The sequence below is a fragment of the Ictalurus furcatus genome, chromosome 20 (genome assembly GCF_023375685.1).
Source record: "Ictalurus furcatus strain D&B chromosome 20, Billie_1.0, whole genome shotgun sequence".
Lineage (NCBI taxonomy): Eukaryota > Metazoa > Chordata > Actinopteri > Siluriformes > Ictaluridae > Ictalurus > Ictalurus furcatus.
Window position 1 is genome coordinate 16,205,299 of NC_071274.1, and position 20,619 is coordinate 16,225,917.

General features: G+C 37.6%; 1 protein-coding gene across 2 annotated transcripts in view; it reads right to left on the minus strand.

The window, feature by feature from the left end:
* LOC128624136 (glial cell line-derived neurotrophic factor) overlaps positions 1 to 20,373 on the minus strand; it is a 32,070-nt gene extending 11,697 nt beyond the window's left edge. Inside the window, exons 1-2 of one of the 2 annotated variants that reach the window (XM_053651512.1) lie at positions 1,590 to 2,883; positions 717 to 1,317 (exon numbers count right to left, since the gene is read on the minus strand). Coding sequence is in view for 1 of the 2 variants with exons in the window: in XM_053651511.1 (XP_053507486.1) it covers positions 16,864 to 17,043 (180 nt within the window). In the remaining variant the exon portion in view is untranslated. Of the gene's footprint in view, positions 1 to 716; positions 1,318 to 1,589; positions 2,884 to 16,863 lie in introns of those variants that run through there. The other variant, XM_053651511.1, reaches the window with a different exon arrangement.
* Positions 20,374 to 20,619: the final 246 nt, after the last annotated feature.

Genomic DNA, 20,619 nt, shown 5'->3' on the forward strand with positions numbered 1-20,619 from the left:
AGCATTTAAGTGCAGAGTGACAGATTTTGTAGTGTGATTGATGGGAAGGCCTTCATAAAACTCAACCAGATGGAATCCCAGGTTACAGGAGATTAAAAAGGATAAATATTATCCTCTTGTACCGCTACCTCTCCTACAGTGTACCACAACTCACCGATACAATTACCACCGTATCACAGTATAGTTTGACTGCACAATAGCAGATGAACCAGTCCGAGTCATAACACGAGTAACTGGTTCAAAGATGAGACCTAACAAATATTTTCTCCCTTTCTGATCTATACAAGTAAAAGCCATTAAACACGCAGGTAGACAAATGTAATTACTACGTGATCCCAACTTGCATTCAAATACACCCTACCTTCTGAAGTGGCATACCATGAATTGCATGCCATATAGTGCAAAGTTCAGAGTGGATGACTCACAGGAAGTTAACAATAACTGTGGATCCTCTACAGGGATTTAAGTCTGGGAGTATTTTGTAGAAACCAGCAAACATACATTTCCTGTCTAAGGTAATCTAACACTTTCAGCCTATGGTTAACTCAATAAAGTTTTATACACAATAAATCCTAATGTATACAAAAACTCAGTGTTTGGCTAGTAATGTGCATGCTCTGGCACATTGGAGCCTCCTGGAACTTGAGCTATCTGTGGTGTTTACCACCCAGACTATAGGCAGCAGCTTATGTTAACAGAAGAAGATGTGTCCTTACCGAGTGCCCCGCTAAGTTGGACTTATCAGGGTGGCGTTGTGATGTGTTGACCTCAAGGAAGAGGTTGCGAGGGGAAATCCCTCATTTTGTTCTGTAAGCCAGGACTGGGGACGATAGATCATGCTCCCCCTGTGCCTTTTACCTCCATGTATTCTGGAAAGAAGGAAGGAACCCCCTGGCTAAGCTGGGCTCGTCTGGGCTGGTTTGGGTTGGGTTGGGTTGGGAAGGGTTGGGTTGTCCGGATGTAGTATAAATGGTAGACACAGTTTACTACTGAAGCTTCCTTGTCATGGTAACGCCGTTTCCAGACTTTTCTTGAGCGCTTACATCATTCATATGAGTCAGGATACCCTGGAGGAAATCTAGTTTCTTCCACATCCTTCAGCATAGGCATGTCCAGGGATAGAAGAGTGAATTTTTCTAATCTTATTCAGCATGTAAATTGTCTGTTTAAAAGCAGAAGGGTGTGTATAAATCCGGGTGTCCTGGGTACCACTTAGCCAGGTAAATGATGATGATTCCTCAATTATATGGATTTGGACTTTAAAAAGAAAATGAAGCAGGAATTCATCATACGGAAAGCAAAAGGCAGATCATTCATCTGAAACAGCAGATCATGAACAGAGTGAACAGTCAAGAAAGAATTCCATTATAATTTTCATTATTTGTTGTAGATTTGATTGAGTAGAGACTATATAAAAACACATTTACTACTAAAATTATGAAATTGTTTTTAGCTTTAATTTCTGGTTTTGTACAGTATATATACATAGAGACTTTGAAACAGATAACAAACTTCACATGTAACAACATTATCCATGTGACAAGCTGCCCAATAAGAAAGAACCACATTTCTTTCATAGCTTCACTTACCTCAGTAAATAAGAAGAGCTTTGTACACCCTCACTGCATCTCCTTTGGTGTGGTGGATACATTCACAGGATAGGCTGTAAGCCTCTGTAAATATCTGAGTGTATTGGAGTGTAAGGATTAGACTGTGTGAATATGTGTGCTCCTCCTGGTAGCACTCCTTCTCTCCTCCCTGTGTCCATGGCTCCACCTCAGACAGACCAGCCATCACACACTATCTCAGATTACTGTTGTCTTACTAATCATTTGCGGCATTGCCCTGGCATTCCCCCCTCGGGTCAAGCAGAACATGGTGTCCAGAGGCTTCTCATACCTTATAACTACTGTATGCTTCAGTCTCACAAATACAAGTGGGCCAGGTTTTGGTGTTTAGGTGCCAACTTTCAACCTGTCACAATGGCGATGATGGAAGCTGCACTATGACCTGCCAGTACGAATAATCCAAGGGCATTGACACTATGCTTTAAGCTGGATGGAGCTCATAGAGTTCTCCTCTATTGCGCAAGGCACGAGCACCACAGCACTCATGGCCTTCAGCTGTGCTGGCTAATAAGGAAAGTCTTCAATCACGTTGGAGAATGATTCCCTCTGGAAGCCATTCCAAAGTAAAACATCTCACAAGCTGAGGACATAAACCAGAGGAGATGTTTGCAAGAGAGAGAGAGAGAGAGAGGGGGACAGAAAGGAACTGAGTGAGAGACATAGACACAGCTCTTTTGAAAGAGGCCGGCTCTTTCTTCTGTGTGAATATTGGGTGTGTAAAAAGCAGCAAATGGTGAACAGATGGAGGGCTTATGGGCAGCCCTCCAGCACTCTAATCTTCAAAATAAATAAATACCTGAGTGTAGCATGAAATATCCGAGCATACCATGTGCGCAGCACTCAATGCTCTTACAACGAATGCAAGGGTCAGTGCAAGAAATGAATAACATGTCTCCAGTTCATGTCCGTTTCACTAAGCACCCTTTTCATGTGTGACAGAGCATTTGCTACTACTTTGCATTCTAATGTCAATCCCTAAAAGTAGTTGAGATTGGGTAAAGGAATATATCATGTTCAGTTAAATATTTAATCTTAAACTACAAATTACTAGAGGAAAAAAAAAGATTAGGTCAGATTAAAATAATCAAATTTGTAACATTGCATTGAGTTGACTTGTACTATGTCTGGAGTTTCATTTATCTTGAATCAAAAGTGTAAAAGTGCCAAAACTGCATTGCACTCTTCCTCTCATTGTTTGTCTTTCTAGCTCTTTTTACACTCTTTTACAATCCAGATGCTTGTCTCCATATATTACCTATACTCCTTAATTAACTGGCCTCCATTTTTCTAAGACTACACATCATTAGTGCATTTGTTTTTTTTATAATTAAAAAAACAAATGGGCTAATATAATTACCCCATTATATAAATTAAAGTTTATATGTCTGCCTAATGATACAAAAAATCATGAAACCAAATTTTGAGGCCAAAACTTACTACTATACATTTATTCTTTCTTTACCATCTTTATGACAAATTTAAATGATGGAAACCAGCCGTTTGTTTAATTGACATGCCCCAGCTGAAATGTATCAAATGGAATGGGGTAAATATTTCTGGGGAATCCAAACTGCCTCTAAAAATGTTCACCAAGATTTGAGTTGTTTTTGTGGCTTTGATAATTATGTTTAGCATGTAGCAAGAAATAAACTCAAACTCAAGCTGACATAAAATATGAACTGAAGAAACAGACAAAATAGTTGAAGGCTCCATTTTAGAAGCAAACCATTGTTCTCTATGCATAGAGAATGTGTTATGAGAACTTGGGAGGAGTCCAGCAAAAGATGACTGATAAGTCAGATTTATTGATAATTGGTTTATATCTTCTCTTAAGCTGTCTTAAAAATGTCAAAGGGCAGAGAACCCACTAAGAGAGCTGAAAACTGAAACAACCATTTTGTTATGTATAAGAGTTTCACAAGAGGTTCTCCCTATGTGTTCTCTGGTTTCCTACCACTGTCCAAAGAGGTTCTCTCTCTGGGTTCTCCGGTTTCCTCCCACTGTCCAAAAATGTGCTTGTATATGGACCTAAGTTGCCACTAGGTGTGAATGTGTGTGTGCAAGGTGTTCTGAAGATTGGTGTCTCATCCTGAGTGTTCCAGAATTGGCTCTGGATCCCCTACAACCCTTTACAGAATAAATTTGTAACCAAAGATGATGATAAATTCCTTAAAATGCAGTTGAAGAAAATGCAATCAAATACAATACAATTAAAACAGTTTTGAAAATTAGATTTAACCTGGATTAGATTTAAAGTTAAAACTTGATTTTAATTATTAATTAATTTAATTAATTATATTGATCTTGCAAATATGTGAATTTTTGACACTTCATTTCTATAAATGACAGAAAACATAGCTACTTAAAATCATTTACAACAGCATGACTAATAATTAAACACAAGAATGGAAAAAAAAGCAAAACAAATCATTATGCGTCTTGATGGATATCGTTCTCTGTATGATTTTGAAGTTTTTCCCAGGATAACCATTTGCCATTAAACTTGTCATGTCACTGACATCACTTAAAAACACAAACTCCATTTCCCAGGACTGTAAATCACGCCACAACCTGCATCAATTAATAACACTCCATTTCCTAAGATCCTCAGCCTGCCAACACTTTACAGACCTGATTTATCACATGACCCGTATCCTGATTACTAATGATGCACACTACAGTATTTTCCACTTCTAATTATCCATTTAAATAACGCATCTTGCTCAAGCTTTCTGCCAGTGACAAATTTTGGTTGTACAAATTGGTTTTGACTTTGTTTTGTATAGTGAACGAGTATGTCCAAGCCATACTCAGTTCAATTCAATTCAGTTTTATTTATATAAAACTTTTAACAAAGGACATTGCAACAAAGCAGCTTTACAGACATTTTATACAGGATATAATATTTAAATATAATTGTATCCCTAATGACCACGTCAGAGGCAACGAGCAAAAGAATTCTGCAGAAGCAGAATCACAGATTATAAATAATTTCTCTACTATGTCTGCCTGCTTTTCACACTAAATTTGCTTTACTCTCTGGACTGTCTACTTTTAATAATCCTGCATTTGCATCCAAATCTTGTGCAAGACGAGAATGAATTTGATTAAATAATATTCAGTTGTTTTCATCATAGTATTTATGTATTTAAGTATTTATGTAAGGTTAAAAAAAAGTCCACACATAGTTTCTGGATGTAGGAAAAATGTTTTTAAAAGTGTAAATGCGTGATAATGGCATTTTATGTACTGATGCAGAACCAGAGCACATCCAAGAATCAATTTTCTAATGTTTTTCATGTAGCCTGTCACAAAATGTACAACATGAACTGTTCTTAATCTTCTGTTGTCATTTGAGTGTTACCATAGTGTTTATCTTTCATCCTGAATGTTACCTCATCACCTAAAGACTTGTTAGCTGGAATTCAGAACGTATGTTTAATTATAGGCTTTCAAGTGTGTTCTTTGGAAAGCAGTTCAAGAGTTCCAGCTAAGTCATAGAACAAGACAGTATCATTTTCAACAGAACTGACAGGAAGTACTAGAGATATATAAAACATTATAAAAAAAATATATATAAAACATTATATAGTCAAATTTTTCAAATTTATAAGTTTTAAACTGACTTTAAACTGATGCAGTAGACTGCAAACAAACATTACATCGACTCTACATCAAATTCACTTTTGTAAAATAAATGTTAAAATGAATGATTGTCAGTGGTGTTTTTTTGTTTTGTTTTGAACTTTGAAGATTTGTCTTTAAAACAACATTTGAATTGAATGATTTCGGATTTGAGAGGGTAAAAAATTTATTCAAATCTCAAAAGAAAAATAAATAAATAAAGATTTTATAAAAATTAGGCCAAATGATTCCCATGGATGTGGGATGTCCCAGAGTGGTCAAACATTTTAAAAAAAAAATGATTTTGTTTATTTTCTACTCAAATACCTAGTTTTCTACAGTGATTACAAAGGTTAGTGAATGTTACATAGCTAATGTTACATAGAATGTTACATATTTAAGTAACGTTCTACCCATTTAGCCTATGCTAACATTAGTTTGCTGGCAATCATTAGCTCCAGTGGATATAAAAAGTCTACACACCCCTGTTAAAATGGTAGGATTTTGTGATGTTAAAAAATCAAGATAAATCATGTCAGAACTTTTTCCACCCTCAATGTGAAATTGCAACGTTTAACAATTAAGTAAAAAACAATCGTTTTAGGGAAAATATAAAAGTTTCAATAACCTGGTTGCATAAGTGTGCACACTGTTTTATACTTGGAGATGTGGCAGTGTTCAGAATGAACTGATCACATTCAATCTCAGGTTCAAAAGAATTAATCATACAACTGTCATCAATTAAATTATTTTGATTAACCCCAAATAAAGATCAGCTGTTTCTGTAGGATTTTCTTACCATCTTCTTGGTTTAATCTAACTGCTGATGTCATGGTCCGCAAAAAGAGCTTACAAAGTATGTACGGTATCTCACTTGCTGAGCGATATCGATCAGGAGAGGGGTAAGAATTTCCAAAACATTAGATGCACCATGGAACTCAACAACAAACAAATGGGGAAAATGGGTCACCACAGTGGCATTACCTAGAACAAAGCAAAAATTTACCAGGGAGTCTGCCAAGAAACTTACGGCAACATTAAAGGAGCTGCAGATATATCTGACAAGTACTATATTATTCTCTGCATGTTACAACAATCTCTCATATGCTTCACATATCTGGGCTATGGGGTAGACAGAAGAACTTTCTCACAAAACAACATCCAAGCCCAAACTAAATCACCCCAATCAATGTGGCAAAATGTCTTAAGGTCTGATGAAAGTCATTCCAAAAGGTATGTTTGGCACAAAAAAGCACATCATCAAAAGAACACCTTACCTATGGTGAAGCCAGGTGGAGGAAGCATCGTGCTTTAGGGCTGCTTTTCTTCAGCCAGAACTGGGGCTTTTATCAAGGTGGAGAGAATCATGAATAGCTACAAATACCAGTCTATTTTGAGTGCAAAACTTTCAGGTGTCTGCTAATTTCACCTTTCAGCATGACCCAAAGCATACATCCAAATTAACAAAGGAATAGCTTAACCAAAAGAAGATCAGTGTTTTTTTAATGGACTATCCAGAACCCAGACCTAATTCCAGCTAAAGAAGTCAACTGGAACTGATTCATGCTGATAGGCTGATAGTCATGCTGATAGGCTGATAGTCATGCTGATAGACTCCTTCCCAAAAAGTGTAATAAAAACAAATTTTGTGCTTCAACAAAGTATTAGTTTAGGGGTGTGCACACTTATGAAACTTGTTTATTATAAGTTTTTTCTTTTTTTTCCTTAAAAATGTTTCTGATTGTTTTTCCACTTTATTTGTACTTTGAAATTTCACATTAAAGGTGGGAAAATATCTGACATGATTGGTCATTCTTTTACTTCACAAATCCTGCCATGTTAACAGGGGTGTGTAGACTTATTACACCGATCTGCCATAACATTAGAACCACCTGCCTAATATTGTGTAGGTCCCCCTTGTGCCACCAAAATAGCAGTAACATGTCAAGGCATGGACTTCACAAGACCCCTGAATGTGTGCTGTGGTATCTGGCACCAAGACATTAGCAGCAGATATGATAATGTGATATGATAATGTGATAACATGAGAATGTTCACTTGCTGCCTAATATAGTCATGTGAAAAAAATTGTACGTCCCATGGATTTTTTTTTTTTTTTTTTTTTTAACATATCTGGACAAGAAACATTTGCTCCTCTTTGAAAGAGTGCCTATTAATGAAGTTGATACACTCTATCTAATGACAGGTAAAATTGACATTTTGTAGTAATTTTCACAATTTAAATTAACAAAAAAAAAAAATCAGTCACATGGAAAAAATAAGTATACCCCTACATACCTTAAAATCCATAAAATTAGAATCAAGTGTTCAAGATTGAGTGTCAGTGATTAGAACCTGCTTAGGGAGTGCAGGGGCAACCTGTCTTATGTATACCCCTCTCATATCTAGTGTCTGGTGTTCCCTTTGCTATTGAGGTATGTGGTGTCATTATGCCAAGATCTGAAGAGTTCTATAAGGCCTCCAGAAAAAAAGTCGGTGGATGCCTGTGAGTCTAGCAAGGGATTTAAAAAAATCTCCAAATTATTTGAAATACATCATTCCACTGTAAAGAAAATCATATACAAGTGGCGCAGATTTTAAATGACTGACCGTCCCAGCAAATTCAGCCCAAGAGCAGACCGTCTGATGCAAAAAGAAGTCTGCAAGAACTAGGGATGCACCGAAATTAAAATTCTTGGCTGTAGCCGAAGCCGAATATAATGAAAAACTTGGCCGAAGGCCGAATACCGAACACGTTTTTTTGCGTTTTTTCCATTTATTTTGCCATTTTTTTCACCATTGCATAAATTAAATAGTCAAAATGTGCTTTTTACTATTTTGACTTGCTTTTCAAAGAAAAAAGCAATTACAAAAACTACAATTTCGAAATATTTATTTAACGCTGAACATTTTTTTTCATTCCAGCAGGCATAGGCTACCAACAAGGCACAATATAACTTTAAATAAATAAATTACTAAAATAAAAATATTTTTATGTGGTCATCTTTGAGCCCCCCTTGAATAGCCTATGTTAGGCCTATAACTGACTGCTGAAAGAATGTAACACTCTGTAGTCTACAACAAAAAAGTGCATTGACAAGAGTGCAAAAAATTGGATGGACCCACAGCAAATGAATAATTGTCCTAGACATATGCCTACTTCTTTAACGGCCATTCTTACATCTTTTTCTGACACTTTAAAATGCTTCCACACTGCCGACATGTTTACTGCAATTAAAGCTTCCCGTGTCTCACTCTGGTTGCTAGGCTATTTGGTCGCGTCATCAAACACATAATTTTTCTGTCAAATTTATTCGGCCTTTTCACACCGAAAGTGCTTTTTTTGCTATTTTCGGCCGAATAATTTTGGTTGCCGAACATTCATTGCATCCCTACCAAGATCCCCAAAATTTCATCACAGGATCTGCTATTAAGTCTTGCAACTGTTGGTTTTCGGGACAGGTGGTGGAAATGTTATGGTTTGGGGTTGCATTTCCTCGGGGACTGAACAGCTTGCATTTATTGATTCAACTATGAATTCTGCATCATATCAAAGAGTGCTTAAAGATAATGTGAAGCCAGCTGTCAGAAAGTTGAACCAAAAGTGGACCTTTCAACAGGATAGTGATCTTAAGCACACTAGCAAATCCACCAAGGAATGGCTCAAAAAGAAGAAATGGAGGGTTATGGAATGGCCTAGTCAAAGCCCAGATTTGAATCGCATTGAAATGTTGTGGGGGGATTTGAAACGGGCAGTACATGCAAGAAAACCCTCTTTCAACTAAAAAAATATTGTATGGAAAAGTGTACAAAATTATAGCAAGCCAATGTCAGAGACCAGTGGACAATTATTCAAAACGCCTACAAGGGTTATTTCTGCTAAAGGGGGCAGTACTAGCTTCTGATGCCAAGGGTGTACTTACTTTTTCCACAGAAGAACATCGTATCTAATGATATTTCTTTTGAACAAATTATTTAAAAAGCTATTTTTACTTGTAGTTTTGTTCAAGTATATCAACTTTATTAATAGGCACTGTTTCAAAGATTATCAAATGTTTGCTTGTCCAAATATGTCAAAAAATAAAAAGCCTACAATTTCCAACTGCCAATTTCTACTTATTTTTTCACGACTGTATTCCACTCCATGACATTTGCCATTGTAACGAGATAATCAATGTTATTCACTTCACCTGTACATGATTTTAATGTTATGGCTGATCAGTGTATATCCACTGTCAGCCAAAGTTAGTTGCTTAATAGGAATTGAGCTATTTCAGTAGAATGTAGAAACTTTACAGTAGATGTACTTTTCTCATTACGGTGCATATCTACTTGATTCTTGATTCTGGTTGATTCTACTGTATTCCATTTTTCACTGCACAGTCATGGATGTGAGCGTGGCAGATGACTGTGATTGGCTAAAAGCTGAGTTTGACCACTCTGAAAGCATCTACTTGTCCCTTGGATTCCCAAATATTTAACATTTGGCCTAATTTACATATAATCTGTATTTTTTGATATTTGAAATTTTGAGATTTGTATTCAGGGTTCTAAAATTTAAAAACCTCAACAACCTATAATTTTTTAATTATATGTTTTTAAAGGTAAACTGTACCTCTAATAAGTTCAAAACATGTACTTTTATTAAATACACCACAGGGGGGAAAAGGAGTTTTCTATAATGTGATGTATAAAATTAAACATGAATGGTTATTTGATTTTTGTTACAAAATCCAGGCATGAGAAACCAAAGAAAAATAAGTTGTTATTAATCAGAAATAGCAGATACAAAATTTAAATGAGACTTTTGTTTTTAGTGTTTTATTTCTTGCTTTGTAAATCAATGAAGGAAATCTTAAAATGACCTAAATAGAAAAAGTTGTTGCTGATAGGGCCTTAAATAGCTTGGTCAAGGCCAGCTAGTACACCTATGATGATTTGCTAGCTTTAGGTGTAGCTTTGGAACTATATTCCGAAATGATTACAGACATGGTGAGAACATGATTGCCCTCCATAAAATATAGTATGTTTCATGATTGTGGAGAAGCAAAAATGCATTTTCGGACAATATAAGTGAAAAATTACTTTTGTTTATCATTTCTCCTACCTGGACCTAACTATAACTATTCATGTTCTATTTTTAAATTTCTGTTATTGACACAAAAATACTAAAACTAAAAACAACTACGCTTTTTGGTATGTGTTTTTTACACAGATTTTTGGTCACCCAAAAAAAAACAACAAAAAAAAAAAACAGTATCTGTGAAAAAGCCTTCATAGATGTTTGTCATTAAGCAAGTCTGTGTATTTTTATTGAGGTCAGTACATGTAAGAGGTAATTGTGTGCATTGGTTTGCTGTTGCTTTAGATTTCTGCTGTCTGTAGGTAATATGAGAACTATCCAAAATCAAATGTTTGTCACATCGTTATTTAGAACAAACCCATTGTGAGCATCTGTGGTGGAAACATGTCTAGGTTAACCAGAGAAGCCTACTATGCTGGCTGGCTGACAGTTCTTTCTGTTCTGGAGACGAAGCCTCAAATCCTCGAATATTGACTGAATAGATCCTGAAAAATTCTCAGAGTGTAGAGAAGAATCACATCAAAGGCTTTCAGAGTTTGCATTAATGATAATGGTCAGTACATTCAAGATTCAGATAACACAAAATGCAAGTTCATTCCTTTTATAACAGATGGAGTGGAAAAACTACAGAGAAACTGTAATTGAGTATAAGTATTGGGTGAAAATTTAATTAGAAGTAAAGTATGGAGCCAAAAATGTACGACGAGACGGCCTCCCAAGCCATGCTCCAGTCTTAGGGCGACGAGATGGCCTCCCAAGCCGTGCTCCTGTCTGAGGGTGACGAGACGGCCTCCCAAGCCATGTTCCTGTCTGAGGTCGACGAGACGGCCTCCCAAGCCATTCTCCAGTCTGAGGTCAGCGAGACGGCCTCTGAAGCCATGCTCCTGTCTGAGGTCAACGAGACGGCCTCCCAAGCCATGCTCCTGTCTGAGAGCAAGGAAACGATCTCCCAAGACTCGTTCTAGTCAGAGGACAAGGGCACTGCTTTAAGCCAGGTTCCTGTCTGAGGGCAACAGCACTGCCTCCCATATCATGCTCCTGTCTGAGGCTGGCGTCACGACCAACCAAGTCATGCTCATGCCAGAAACTGATGACACAATCAACCAAGTTCTGCTCACACCTGAGTCTGCCGACACGATCAACCAAACCCTGCCTACACCTGAGTCTGCTGACATGGTCAACCAAGTTCTGTTTACACCTGTGTCTGCCGAAACGGCCAACCAAGTTCCGCCTGCAGAGTCGACGGAGAACACCGCTCAGCATCCCCATTCAGCTGAGGACGTTGCTCCACCTCCCGTTGTGGCCGAGAACTTCACTTTGTTTCCCTGCTCCGCTGAGGACGTCGCTCTGCCATCCTGTTCCACAGAGGATGTCGCTCTGCCTCCATGCTCCACTGAAGACATCGCTCTGCCTCCATGCTCTGTTGAGAATGTCGCTCTGCAATCCTGTTCCACTGAGTACGTCATTCTGCCTACATACTCCGCTGAAGATGGCACTCCACACTCAGGAAAGGCCAACAAGACGGCCCACCAAGTCAAGCTCCCGTCTGAAGCTGGTGACCCAGCTTCCCAAAAGCTTGCCAAAAGACTCTTTGGGGTTGTGGGGGGGGGGGGGGGGTGACGGTTTGGGCTCTATCACAATTTCCCCCTAACGCAAAGCACTGGAGCAGGCAGCGCACTCTGAAGCCCGATTCGTGAAGGCGCACTTCCGAGTTTGCATTTGACATTGACCCTGTTTACTTGACACACATTTATTTCTTATGGTTTATGTTCTGTCTCCACCCCTGTTACATTGTTGGATGTCTCCCTCACGTGTTTTTGTTAATCACAGCTATTTTGTGTTACACCCTGATTATGTTCTTTATTTAAACCCCTTTTGTGTCGTTGTTCAGACGCGAAGTATTGAGTGTTTTCACCTTACCAAGCCTTTGTCCCATGTTCTTGTTTCTGGTTATTTGAGCCTGTTTCTAGTTTCTCGTTGTATACTTTGCCTTCCCTGCTTTATGCCCATTTTCCGATTGCCTGACCCTTGACTATCTTTGTTTATGCTTTTTGGATTACCCATTCTTAATAAAACTCTAAACTGCATTTGCGTCCGCCCCAAAATGACGTGAATGCACAAGTGAACTTGAGTTTAAGTAACGTGCTATGTAGAACGGTAATTCACGTTGTGAATACGCTCTTTCTGTAACAACGCACTAACACACGGACAATGAATAACTAAAGCATAAAGAATTCACAATATTGTATTCCAGTGTCTGAATATTCTTATGAATGAAAAGTTAATTGTTTTTTAAATGGTGTACTTGCATTATTATGCTATTATGTTATCATTATAATATCTATAATAATAATAATAATAATAATAATAATAATAATAATAATAATAATAACGGTGCATAAAATGGTCTTAAAATGACAATAATATTGTTTATCACAATCATTTTTGGGACAATATATTGTCCAACAAAAGTAGTTATCGTGACAGGCCTATGGAAGAGTCTGCATTTCATAAATCTTGATGGTAAAGCTACCTGAATATAATCAGGTTGTAACTACAGTAGATGCTTGGCAATGCAACAAGTTTGCACAGGATGTCTGTATATGTAAAACAATTTTTCCAAGTTATAAACATGGCGTCTATACTGAACATAACATTTGCCTGTTGAGAACCTTTTCATGACTTAACTTGATCTTCATGTATATAAAAATGGCTGTGATTTTGAAACTGTTTCTCTGCTATGGCTCCCCTTCATTACCAATGCCATTTCATATCCAGTATGCTGAAATACAGAGCCAAAGCAACAGATATACAACAGTCACAATCATTTGAGTCAATGTTACAGTTGCTCCTGCAAACCCACAGTAATTACAAAGCCAGTGAGAATTGTGATTTGTTGACATTCCTAAACATAACCACAATGGACTCTGCAGTTTTGAGCTATGTTTTTTCATCCTCATTAAATACTAGTAAATTACCAGTACAATAGCCCTTTGTTGCACAATAGAGGTGGTAATATGAACTGGTTAAAAAGGATTTGCTCACAAATTGTACTGGAAGGAGCACTGAGCCAGACAAAGCTCAGACATGGAACAGGCCTTTGCCTCATCATATATACGCCTATGAATGGCCCTTTCTGTGTTTACATTAAAGGAGAGCACTCAAATGAGGCGATCTATTATTTCCATAGCACAAGACCCTATGAGAACTCTGAAGTGTTGAGCAGATGTGTCACTTTTTCTACATGCGTTATAGAGACTCTGTTTTTGACTTTTTTCCTTTGAAGGTATGCAGCTAGTGTGACCTATTCCAGGATAAATTTCTCATCTAAGTCATTTAGACTCCTGAAGTCATTTGGTGCGAGCCAAGAAAACCAAAATAATTTGTCCATTAGAGTGGCTGTATTTGTTCTGCTGTGACTATTAATAGCTTAGAGAACAGGGAGTAAGGGTAAGTAAGTGTAAAGTAACCTGATGCTTTTTTGTGCACTTGTGATGGGATGTAATCGAATACGAATACATTATTCGGCATGACTAGATAACGTGCTCTAAATGGATACAAATACAGATATGAATAGGAGGTGTGCTATATCTCCTCCTTTTCAGAAAGTTTGCCAGGGCATCTGGTTGAGAATAGAGGTGTGCATTGATACTAAGATCCTGTGCGATGTAACAAAAATAATACACACGTGGGAAGTTTTTACTTTCATGTGTGCGAGAGATACACTATGAAGCTCGCAGGATGACCCCATTAAAAAAAAAAATCTGGTTTAGGCCACACCCACTTCGGGTTTAACTACAGAAACAGATACCGATATTTGGTGCATTAAAGAGATACAGATGGATGGTGGCAGTGTTACACCCCTAATGTGTGTGTGTGTGTGTCAGTCAAAGCAATCTTTTCCTTGACTCATACATTAGAGCTTCTGTGTAACACCATTTACTTTTTTCCTACCAAGATTAAAGGTGACAGTTGGATACGTGAGGTTACGCACACCCTCCTTTGTTTTCATCTCTCTCTCTCTCGCTCTATTTTTGTATTTATTTTTTGGACTGTGTGACTATCTGTTTATTCAGTCATTTGATTCCTGGTGTTTTTATTGTATCAGGATGTCGCATAGAAATTGTATTATGTAATGGCTTCTGTTTCAAGGGTTGTGGTCCTTGTGCTTGGTGCGAACACACAAAACTAGTAAAAATGCAAAAAGTAAAGGTGAAAAAAATAAAGGGATGGCTATCGTGAATTTCTATTGAATTGTAGAAATTACAGCAATTTTGTCATCATCAACGAAAGTATGTTTATTGGCAAGTTTATTGGCTACACTTAAAAATCATACTTACTATTGATTAAACAAAAAAATCACATACCCATATACTACATGCTTTGTTGTTGTTGTTGTTGTTGTTGTTAATCAACTTCATCTCTCTGGGCATGACTGCTCAAACGATGGAACCAATTACTCGTAACACAATCCACTACTAACGCACGTCCAGAGGAAACTACATCCATGTTTACTGAGGCTTAAAATGTTTATTTAGATCCCTGCATAACTTAATGAGCTCACCAAGGACATCCTGACATGGCTGTGGCTGATGCTCCTGTAAACATTTCTGTAAAATGAAGTGAAACACCAGTAGAGAAATGTGTTGCCCATGCCTTGTGACAAACCAGAACACACAACATGAACGTTCAATCTGCAGGTATGACACGACCTTAATGAATATGGCTATGAGTAAGTGCTATGAAATGATATTAAAATGCAATGCACTGCCAAAAAGGGATTCCAGGTGACATAGTCATAGCTGTAATCTTCCATGTGCGAGTTGAAAGCTGACTTAATATTTGATGGTTTACTAAGTGCAAAAATATGCAAGAGGGTGGGGTGATCATGTGGCCAAGCATTCAATATAAAGGAAATGCTCCAAAGCTGTTGTGATTATCACTGCTTCGAGAGTGTGGAATATAAATATTTGTCAGTTTCTTGTGATTCAGGGTTTCCTGATGGCCATTACACGAGTGTCTTTGCCGATAATTCCAAACACTCACAGGGAAATGGTTCAAGTGACTTGATGTAAGCTCCATGTTGACTATTAATGTGACAAAAAAAGAAGCTGTTTAACCCCTTACACTCCTTCTGGTGGGTCCTTTTTAACTACATGTATTTCTTACAACTATCACTGGAGATAGTGAAAAGTTTATAATAGCTACTGAATAATATGTTTAATATGAATAATTGAATAAACAGGGAGTTTAAGGGCTTAATACACTGAAGTCTCAGAGAGGTGCAAACAAGTGCAGTTCAGCTTTACAGCGTTTCTCTATCAGCAGCGCCCTCTAGTGGTAGCTTATAGACTGACACACAGGTTCCAACCAGCTTTTCCCATTGTGCTTGTTTTTGTCCACCCTATATGTAGGCATGCAGATCTTTGCTGTTGGTCTTCCTATTAGCTTAAAACCAGGCTGCATAGGCAGATTAATTAAAGAGAAAAAAAATTCCATCCTTTACGGCTTACATGTTAATCTTTACAATTAACTCTTCACTGCCTCTGCCCTGTGTGTGGAGTTTGCATGTTCTCTCTGTGCTTCGTGGAGTTTCCTCCGGGTACTCCAGTTCCCTCCCACAGTCCAAAGACATGTGCTGTAGGGTGACTGGCATTGTCCGTAGTGTGTGAATGGGTGTGCAATTGTGCCCTGCGATGGGCTGGCACCCTGTTCAGGTCCACGAATTCCCTTAGGATAGGCACCAGGCTCGCCCCCACCCCAACTCCCCAACCCTGTGTAGGATAAGTGGTATGGAAAATGGATGGATGGATGGACGGATGGACATCATCTTCAATGGCATCCAAGATTTATTTTATCATTAAAATCTGAGTTGACAGTTCCCTACATTACCCACAATGCCATCGTTCCATCTCTACCTAAACAGAGCAATGCTAGGCGCTTTACTCCTTTAGCCTGTTTAGCTCTCTCACATTCTCATCTGTACACTGTACACTCAAACAGATCAAACTTCAACTTTCATTCTAATACCCCTGTCAGAGCTATTGCACTTGTCATCTCGCATTGCTAATTACCTGAGCCATAACACAACTGCATCGTATGTAGCTGCACGGCATTCTGGATCTTTAAGTCCAATGTTTGCTGTCTCCATTACCTTTACATTGGATTTCTTATTAATGGGATATTTTTGTGTCGCTGGAAATTGATGAGTGAGAAAAGAAGCTCTTGCTCTTTTACTTTTAGGAGCTAACAACTAAACCTGATCAATATCCCATGTGTGTGTGATTGCTGATTTTTTTTTTTCTCCTATTACATAAATTGTATTTTAATTGCACTAGCAATTACCCTTCTGTGATATCAGAGCAACACACAACTGACAACTAGCAAAAATACAAACACCAACCAAAGTAGCACCAGAATCCCTAAACACATCATAACTATTTCAGTATAAAGTTATTTAATGTGTGAAATTTCCCTTTAATATCATAGCTAAAAGGAAATAAAAGAAGAAGGGCATAAAATACTCACCATTTGTAATGATGGCTCCATTGTTTTATCTAAAAACACTTCATTTGTCTCCAAGCCATTCAACACCCACATAGCTGCTTTTGTATGTTGAGTTTTTAATTTATTTTGTGGTGGTTTTATATATCCACACATTTCAGGCAGTGTGTGTTTCATAGATAGTATAACATAGATCTCTGGCATAGATTGAGCCACAAATGGTAGTACACTAGAGCACTGATACGGCACGCACGCACACACACACACACACACACACACACGCACACACACACAGACAGACACACACCCCGAGGAAGAGCAGGAGGACGAGTCTTTAATCTTAAATGTCAAAACTGAAGTCCTCTCTTTCTAGCTGTAAGCCAAGCTGTTGAGTCACCTTGACTTTGCTTGATGTTTGCTTGATCTTGAAGAGAAACTTCTAAATCTTTCAACACCCTCTTACAGTATGCAGTCCTTCTTGTTCAGTAGGTGAACATACATTTACTTGTAGAGACATGTACTCACACTGCACCTGAAGCTGCTTCTTTCGCAGTCGCTAAATAATTAGCACTTTTTTTATTATTGTCTGTATCCAGTTTAAAAATGCATTTATTTATTTATTTTCACTTTTTTTCAGAGGTTCACACTTACACCAAATGTTCATACTTGGCATAATCATTCATCAGTAGTACAAATTAAGAGTTGAGTTATTATATTTTCTGGATTCCACCTCCGCCACCCCCTCAAACATGATGTCGATGATTAAGTTAAATGATGCATATTTGTCCTGGCAGTTATTATCACACAGTAGTGTTCCCCATCATGAACAATCATTTGTGATTACCTAAGTCCTTTCATGTAGAATTTAAGGGTGTATGTACATTGGATCATATCCATGTATACTGAAGAATTCATCATTTCTAGGGTTAGAAACTGAAATTGCTTGCATCCTGCATAAACAATTAATATATTTTGTATCACCTGGCTCACTCTGGAATGTAATGGTCAGAAATGCCATGCTTATAAACGTTACTTGTGCTTTAGCAATGTTTTCACATCACAAGGTTTTGACAAAGAAGAATAAATAAAATTCGTCATCTTGGGTAGATATATAGATCTGCTCTAAGCATTGTTCTTCCATTTTGCATGCATAATGATTCTCTTACAGTGATTCTTGTACAATAAGGTTTAAAAAATAATTTTCACAAGTACTTTTAATAGTGTAGTGACTGACATTCTTGAATCAGAGCTGCAACCACTGATATTAATGCTGTTTTAATACTGTGTTTGAAACGAAGCGATCATGACTCCCCTTCACTGTAAAAATGCAGATACAATAGATATACTTTAATCCACTAAGGTAAATATTAAAATAAGTTCTTCATCAGTTTTAAAGAAACATGTTTATATATCTGTCTCCAATTCTGTTTTCATCCTATAACTTTGGCTTTCTTAATTCTAATTTTTAAATATCTTATCTGTGTGTAAAGGGACTTACAACCAGACTGTTTGTGTGGTTTCCATTGCTTTCTCTGTATTTTGCTGCATTGTATTCATTGCAGTACCCGAATCAGAAAGTGAAAAGCCCGGGATGGGGCCATGTACGTTGCGTTCATTCATTCACATGCCATGTTTTTGGCTTTAAAATAATAAATACTGCAAAAAGCTGTCTTTCTTTTTTTTTTTTACCATTTCAGATTCATTATGAGGCTAAAATTAATGAGTGATCTTGAATGACCTGGATGTGTGTCAGTAAGTACTGGATTAATTTTGCACCTGATGTACTGCTAATATGGATTACTACATGCTTTTGTAAAACAGTGATGCAAGAGCATGACATTAAAGGAGGATGACATGGAAAAAGTCAGCAGGATTTTCCAGATGCTGAAATTTAAGAATATTTGAATCACCCAAAATGTTTCACAACATATCCTGATCCAACTTCCATCTTATCTGTTATGAAAACAGAATAAGTTTCCAGAGAATTAGTGAATTAATTCCTATGTCAGTGTGTGCCAAGAAAAACTTTTTCATTTTGCCTTAAAAAAACAAAACAAAACGAAAGGAATGAAGTCAATGCACATGGAATGAAGACAACGCACATTTCTACAATGCAGTTCCTGCATCAGCCATCTTACACTGACCAAGCCTTCATCTTATTTACCGTGCGGACATTCTTCAGTCTGTTGTTATGGCAACGTGCACCTTCATATAATCCTCAATCTGTGCCTTGCTCATGAGTCACCATTTCTGTGCTTTTGTTTAGTTCCGAAAGTCATGCCCTGTCTCATTGCATAATCACTCAATGTGTGTCAATTTACATTTACAGTGCCCTCCACTAATATTGGCACCCTTGGTAAATATGAGCAAAGAAGACTGTGGAAAATTGTCTTTATTGTTTATCCTTTTGACCTTTTGTTCAAAAACACTCTGCTCTCATGGATATCAAACAATTGCAAACACAACACAGGTTTATATAAAAATAAAAACACACACAATCTTTGTTAAATATAGGTGTGCAACAATTATTAGCACCCTTTTAGTCAATACTTTGTGCTACCTCCCTTTGCCAAGATAACAGCTCTGAGTCTTCTCCTATAATACCTGATGAGGTTCTAGAATACATGTCAAGGGATCTGAGACCGTTCCTCCATACAAAATCTCTCCAGATCCTTCAAATTTCGAGGTCCATGCTGGTGGACTCTCCTCTTCAGTTCACCCCACAGGTTTTCTATGGGTTTCAAGTCAGGGGACTGGGATGGCCATGGCAGGACCTTGATTTTGTGGTCAGTAAACCATTTTTGTGTTGATTATGATGAATGTTTTGGATCATTGTCCTGCTGGAAGATCCAACCACGACCCATTTTAAGCTTTCTGGCAGAGGCAGTCAGGTTTTCATTTAAAATCTGTTGATATTTGATAGAGTCCATGATGCCATGTATCCTAACAAACTATCCAGGTCTTCTGGCAGAAAAAAAGCCCCAAAACATGAAAGAGCCACCACCACATTTAACCGTGAACATGAGGTACTTTTCCATATGGCTACCTCTCTTTGTGCCAAAACCACTTCTGGTGTTTATTGCCAAAAAGCTTTATTTTGGTTTCATCTGCCCATAGAACCAGATCCCATTTGAAGATCCAGTAGTGTCTGGCAAACTGAAGATGCTTGAGTTTGTTTTTGGATGAGAGTAGAGGCTTTTTTCTTGAAACCCTTCCAAACAACTTGTGGTGATGTAGGTGACTTCAGATTGTAGTTTTGGAGACTTTCCGACCCCAAGATACAACTAACTTCTGCAATTCTCCAGCTGTGATCCTTGGGAGATTTTTTGGCCACTCGAACCATCCTCTTCACAGTGTGTTGAGATGATACAGACACATGTCTAATTCCAGGTTGATTCATAACATTTCCAGTTGACTGGAACTTATTAATTATTGCCCTGATGATGGAAATGGGCATTTTCAATGCTTGTGCTATTTTCTTATAGCCACTTCCCATTTTGTGAAGCTCAACAACTTTTTCCCACACATTACAGCTATATTCCTTGGTCTTACCCATTGTTATGAATGACTAAGGGAATCTGGCCTGTGCGTTACCTCATATTTATACCCCTATGAAACAGGAAATCATGGCTGAACAATTTCCTGTTCCTAGTCACCCAGGTGTACTAAAAAATGTAAAATATCAATGGGAATATACTTAAATATATTTTTCTCATATGAATTCATAGGGGTGCCAATAATTGTTGCACACCTATATTGAACAATTTTTTTTTTTTGACA